At 47.3% G+C, this 6,617-nt stretch overlaps 1 protein-coding gene across 6 annotated transcripts in view; it reads left to right on the forward strand.

The window, feature by feature from the left end:
- The window catches only part of LOC129632258 (zinc finger and SCAN domain-containing protein 5C-like), a 28,279-nt gene extending 22,072 nt beyond the window's left edge, over window positions 1-6,207 (forward strand). The window contains exons 1-5 of one of the 6 annotated variants that reach the window (XM_055553764.1): window positions 1,118-1,232; window positions 1,949-2,455; window positions 2,735-2,941; window positions 4,068-4,218; window positions 4,581-6,207. In XM_055553764.1, the coding sequence (XP_055409739.1) occupies window positions 2,789-2,941; window positions 4,068-4,218; window positions 4,581-5,305 (1,029 nt within the window). In that variant the 5' untranslated portion in view covers window positions 1,118-1,232; window positions 1,949-2,455; window positions 2,735-2,788 and the 3' untranslated portion in view covers window positions 5,306-6,207. Of the gene's footprint in view, window positions 1-1,117; window positions 1,240-1,948; window positions 2,456-2,734; window positions 2,942-4,067; window positions 4,219-4,491 lie in introns of those variants that run through there. The other 5 variants (XM_055553765.1, XR_008704446.1, XM_055553762.1 and 2 more) reach the window with 5 other exon arrangements.
- The last annotated feature ends 410 nt before the right edge of the window (window positions 6,208-6,617 follow it).

A 6,617-nucleotide genomic window follows, 5' to 3' on the forward strand; every position in this document is an offset into this window, starting at 1 on the left:
TTGGATGCTTTCTTCAGGATCCTCTCCATTTGTCGCTTCTCCTGCACCTTTTCAAAGGCCACCTGGGCTGGGGTCCGCTTGTCGAGGTGGCGCCTCACCTCCTCCTGGTTCTTGTGGATTCTTCCCATCGTTTCCAGGAGTTTTGCAGCAGCAGCAGCAGCAGCAGCAGGATGGCTAGATTAAATACAGGTTCACCACTGTAATTTAAATTTCAAATAAACAAACACATTTCTATTAAACAGCTGTGTGTTTTCTCTTCTAAGACTTTGCTACAGGTAGGTGATAGTCATGGTTTTGTCTATGTGGCCATTAGTATGTTGAGATATGTTCCCTTTCTACACGTTTGGATAGTGCTTCCTTAGGTATTTAGAAAAAGAAGGCTTCTTAAATTGATAAGTGTCATTCTTTTCCCTTGCTGCTGCTAACTGCTGCTAAGTCACTCCAGTCGTGTCTGAAATTGTGCGACCCCATAGATGGCCGCCCACCAGGCTCCCCTGTCCCTGGGATTCTCCAGGCAAGAACACTGGAGTGGGTTGCCATTTCCTTCTCCAATGCATGAAAGGGAAATGTGAAAGTGAACTCGCACAGTCATGTCCGACTCATAGCGACCCCATGGACTGTAGCCCTCCAGGCTCCTCCATCCATGGGATTTTCCTGGCAAGAGCACTGGAGTGTGGCGCCATTGACTTCTCATCTTTTCCCTACTGGTGTACAACCTCTGGTTTCTGTGATGCCTCTCTGAAATGGTTTCTTACAGTTGATCTCATCAGCTGATTTTAGACAAAATCTTTGATGACTTATTTCATGAGAAAGAAACAAGATTAGGCAACCCAATTTGATTACAACCATCGGATTACAATTATTGGACTGCCTCACAGTCTCCAAGCAGAAAAAATTTATTAGATCAGGAAAATCAATCTGTTTCCCCAAGAAATGCCATCCATGAAGTCTACAGTAAACAAAATAAATTAGAGAAAGTTTACTGCCAAACCAATATCGTGGCCTCTTTAATGGTTCTTCCTGTTGGAGTCTCCACAGGAAATGGAGTCTACCCAGATTATCCGAAGTGGTTCCTTCCATGCCCTTTATCGAATCACTGGGATGATGAGGTTATGGCCAGAAATTCCTGGAGATTCACCCAACTCTCTATAAATACAGACATTTCAGCTCCAGACACACTTTGAGAGCCAGTGCCTGACCTGAGGAGGCTGAAGGCAAGGGACCTGGAAGGGGTAAGCGGTGAGTGGGCACGTCCAAGGAGGATGGCTAGAAATCAGGACACACGGGTGGGTTTCAGAAAGGTCTCACTTTCTGTTCATCCTACATTAGCTAGGAGACCTTGTGACAGGAGATCTTACTCTAACCCCACGTTAACAACGGTTAATCCAGGTCTTCTGCGAGGGGAGAAGAATGTTTCCACTAATGTTGCTTTGAGGTGGCTCGTTTTCTTCAAGGGTTTCTGAGCGGCACCCTATGGCCTTTTAAAAACTACATATATGTTTATTATTAGTTTTAAGTTTTTTAATTCCTTCATTTTGGCTGGGCTGGGTCTTCTTTGCTCTGAGGGCTTTCTCTAGCCGTAGCTAGTGGGGACTACTCTCTAGCTGAGGGGTATGGGCTTCTCATTGTGGTGGCTTCTCCCGTGGGAGAGCTGGGAGTCTACAGCTCGGGTTCAGTAGTTGCCCCTCTCAGGCTCAAGAGTTGTGGTGCACAGGCTTCGAGGCAGGCGGGGTCTTCCCATATCAGGGATCAAACCCATGTCCCCCTGCATTGGCAGGCAGATTCCTAGCCACTGGACCACCAAGGAAGCCCTATGGTCATTTCAGACCAGACAGTTTTATGAAATATTGAATGAGTCGGGGAATGGTGTTCAATATTGGGATGTAGGGGAGACAGAAGGGTGGGAAAAAATGAAACCCATTTGTTTCTCTTTTTTTTGTCTCCCTAGACTGCTAACCAGTGACTTTAATGCTGAGGAAAAGCAGAGGAAATCCATTTCCATAGGCGTCAACTGGGCACCCACTTCTAGAAGCATTTGCTCAGAGTCCTACTGGAAATTTCCTCCATCAATATGGCTGAGGACCAGCCATTTTTTCAGGGTTCTGGACACATGACAGACAGCCCTGGGGCAGAGTCACCGGCATCCGTGCCACCCCAAGACACACTCATGGAAGACTCAGACTGTGACCAGGAAACCTGGCACGTCCGGTTCAGAACATTTAGCAGCTCAGAGGAGTCCGACCCCGTCGAGGATCTGAGGAGACTCCGTGAACTCTGCCATCTGTGGCTGAGGCCAGATCTTCACACCAAGGAGCAGATGATGGACAGGCTGGTGCTGGAGCAGTTCATGATCTGCATGCCCCTGGAGTGCCAGGTCCTGCTCAAAGAAAGTGGGGTGCAGAGTTGCAAAGCCCTGGAGGACGTGCTGAGAAATAAGCAGAAACCCAAGTAGTGGGTGAGTAGGACCTTAGTGATGGGTGTGGGAGGAGGAGACACGTGCAAGCTGCAGGGATCACAAGATAGGACCTGCGGGTTTGGCTCTGTATCAGTGGTTCCCAAACAGGTGAGAGAAGTTCACAATTGGGCAATTTGGGAGATACTTCTGACTGTCTCAACTCGAAGGATGTAGATCTTTTACACCAAACGGGAGCTTCTATTGTCAATGCCATTGGATGCCTGAAAGCTACATTCCAGGCCTTATACAGACTGATCTTGATGATTTCTCCCCTCACAGACCATAGTCTGCATACAAGGGCAGAAATATCTTGTACATGATCCCGATATTGAGATGGTTGAAGCCAAGGCCGGTGACATGGACGATGAGAGAGACCCGTGGGAGGAGCCCCAAACCCCCGTTAGGGTCATATCTCCAGAGGATAGCCAGGAAGGAAGCCAAGAGCTGCAGAATCTGCCAGGACCCACGAACCTGTCTAGGGAGCAGGTGAGAGCCTGTAAGCAGGTAGAAGAGAGGCAGGTTGGTGTGGCTGCTGGAGTAATGGGGAGATTTGGCAAAGAACAGGAATGGACCCAATGCTTCCAGGAATTCCCATGGATGCATTCAGTTCCTAGGCTTTTTTTTCTAATCAGTGTGATAAAGAAGATAATCCATCTCTGTCCCTCTGCTATGAAAGCTTCTAGTCTTAGAACTGGGGAGAAGGGAATCCTGTCTTCCTTATATGATGCTAGGTTCAATTTGCTGCAGGTAAATGCACTGACAGCTGATTTACCCAAGGCCACTTTGCCCAAGAACACGTCATATTTCAGAATATGATCATTCCTTGCAACTGATGGAGTGACTCGAAATTGGACTCATTTTGCCCCCCAGTAGACATTGGGCTTCCCTGGTGGTTCATATGGTGAAGAATCTGCCGACAATTCAGGATACCTGGGTTCTATGCCTGGGTCAGGAAGATCCCCTGGAGAAGAGAATGGCTACCCACTCTAGTGTTCTTGCCTGGAGAATCCCATGAACAGAGGAATCTGGCAGCTATAGTCCATGGGTTTGCAGAGAGTCAGACACGACTGAGCGACTAACACTTTCCCTTTCAGACATTGAAGAATGAATGGAAGGCAGTTGATTTGTTCAAATAAGGTTGGGTATAGGCAGCGGATGCTATTGACTTGCATGGAGTAGAGACCAAGAATACTGGTCATCAGCTTCCTATGTACTGGGTAACCACCATCACAAAGTTGCATCCAGGCAAAGTCTCCAACAGTGATGGAGTCAAGAGAGCTGGACCTAGAGTTCTTTACTTCCAGAGTCAGGGGCAGGCAGGAATGGGTATGATTTGGAGAGACCTATGCATAGAGAAGTCAGAGTGCCAACTGTGATGTCCTGATTTGATTGCAATATACGGTCTGAATAGATCCAGGACAGTCTGAGTTTCAGCAGATGATTATCAATCAGGGTGATGGGGTGGACCACATGAAGTCAGGGCATATCCCCTACAATGACATGAAGAAAGTTGGAGTCTTAGATCAAGATACGAGGGAGATGGGGAAACAGGAAACAGTTTTCCATGGACTAAGGTAAATGGCTTTGACTCTGCTTGTTTGTCCCTTGTCAGGACCAGAGAGCTCTCTCACCAGAGACTGTTCCTGAAACAGGTGAGCTGGAAGGTCAGACGCCCAGGGAGAACTTGGAGAAGGACCTGCTGGAAGACAGGGGAGAGACAAAAACCCTTCAATCTCAAGAACCTGAACTGCTGAAGGGTCCTGGTGAGTATTCAAAACCGTGGAATTCAGCAGAGTTAGTGACTCCCTCCTATGGTGGCATGGGGCTGGGTAGCCAGCATCACCATCCTTGGATGGGTGGGTGGAGATCATTGTCCAGTGCCAACCTTCTCCATCATCAACGTTCCAGTGTCCCACAGTCCAAGCTCTTAGCTTGGTTGCTTGATGGGAACTTCTCAGCCAACATCAGAGTTCCAGTGAGGCCAGCCACACAGAAAATGCTCCTTGCTAAATGTGGTGCTGAATTTCTTTCAGCAGATTCTGGGAGCATAGAGAGAGAGAAGAATCCTCAAGAAGAAACTGATATTTAAAATGTGTCTCCTGAACCCTTTCTTCCTGTGTTCCAGAGGGAGACGTTTCCACTATGAGTGGATCCAGACGAGGTCCTCTAAAGAATCGCAGACATGTCAAAAGGAAATGGGACCGCAGTCCGACTTGCCAAGACGTGCGTCAAGAAGCAGCCATGTGTTTGGACAAAGGAGAGTTCTCAGGACAGCTTGGGTCCCGTTCTGTTGGTTCATCTGGGACCGTGGGACCCACCAGTCTTCCTGAGGGACCAGAAACCCTGGGACAGCACCCTCTGAATGCAGGGTGTGCAAAAAGAGCTTTCCTTATCAATCTCGGCTTACCCTGCACCAGAGGACACACACAGCAGAGAGGCCCATTCAATGCGACATCTGTGCCAAAGGGTTCATACAACTTTCAGATCTGCGGGTTCACGAGCGGATCCACACTGGTGAGAAGCCCTACAGCTGTGATCTCTGCCTCAAGAAGTTCACCCAGGACTCCACCCTGCGCACTCACAAGAGGACCCACACCCAGGAGAAGCCTTTCTGCTGTGAGCAGTGTGACAGAGCTTTCGGCCACCGAGGGAACCTCAACGTTCACCGACGCACCCACTCTGGGCTCAAGCCCTACGTGTGCCCCGAGTGTCACACAGCCTTCCATCAGCTGGGGACTTTCAGACGCCACCAGAAAATCCATTCCAGATGACTGGCTCAGGACCCTGCCCTCAAGTCCCAGAAGGAAATTCGGGATTATTTGTCAGTTATGTGATACAAAGAAAGGGTGACATTTGAAGAACTTACGATCATACTGGAACCCGATGGGGTTCCATTCACTTGAATTTGGTGAATATTTGAGTGACGACTTATCTTTCCCTTCAGATTTTGTTCTCTACTTTAGTGTAGCCTGTGTTTGTGATAAGTTTCATCTTTGTGTTGTTCTTCTTCAGTGAATGCAGGTCTCATTAGTTTTCAGTACTTCTTCGTGAAATTGAGGTCACTGCTGATTGTCCCCCCCTCCATTAGGGAAGATTTAATTGTACAGTAGGATGCTCTTAGCAGAGTGGCCAGATGAAAAATAGGATCACCAGTGAAATTTAAATTTCAAATAAACAAAGACATTTCTGTCAAATAAGTGTCCTGTGTATTTCCCCTTTCTAGATTTTTTCTTGTTATTTTATATTTTAACTTTACAGTATGTATTGGTTTTGCCATATATCAACATGAATCCACCACAGGTATACACGTTGTCCCATCCTGAACCCTCTTCCCTCCTCCTTCACTGTACCATCCCTCTGGGTCATCCCAGTGCACCAGCCCCAAGCATCCACTATCATGCATCAAACCTGGACTGGCTACTTTTTCATATATGATATTATACATGTTTCAATGCCATTCTCCCAAATCATCCCACCCCATCCCCAAGGTTTTTTTTATATGGAGTAGGTGATAGCTGCGGTTTGTTACATGCCCATTATTATGTGGAGATATCATCCCTCTGTAAGGCTTCCCCAGTGACTCAGCGGTAAAGAATCTGCCTGCAGCACAGAAGACCCAGGTTCGATCCCTTCATCAGGAAGATCCCCTGGAGAAGGGAATGGCAACCCACTCCAGAATTCTTGCCTGGAGAATCCCATGGACAGAGGAGCCTGGCAGGCTATGGTCTGTTGGGTTGCAACGAGTTGGACACGACTGAGGTGACTAAGCACCCACTCGCGCATTTAAAGTACCTGTATTCTTTTGGAATTATGAACTGTTAGGTAATGTAGTATTAATGCCCATTTGAACATTGAGATTCTAGGGTGTCTCAGCTAGAAAAGATTCTTCAAGGTAGCACTCTTTCATCCCACTTGACTGTCCTCCAGCAGAAATGAAGAGAGGTCATTTGGAGCAGAATGGAGTAAATAAAAGTATTTCTTTTCAAAGAATCAGCATTTTCTTCTATTAATTAGCCTGGGAATTTGCTGGGGGAGGCAAACTCAAGGATGATATTGTAATAGATATTGGTGTCTGGCTGCTCCACTTAAAAGCCAATGCAGAGGCCAGGTTGGGGGGAAGGAATGTTAGCTTTATTCTGGATGCCAGCAACTGTTGAAAGTG

The sequence above is a fragment of the Bubalus kerabau genome, chromosome 17 (genome assembly GCF_029407905.1).
Source record: "Bubalus kerabau isolate K-KA32 ecotype Philippines breed swamp buffalo chromosome 17, PCC_UOA_SB_1v2, whole genome shotgun sequence".
NCBI classification, from domain to species: Eukaryota; Metazoa; Chordata; class Mammalia; order Artiodactyla; family Bovidae; genus Bubalus; species Bubalus kerabau.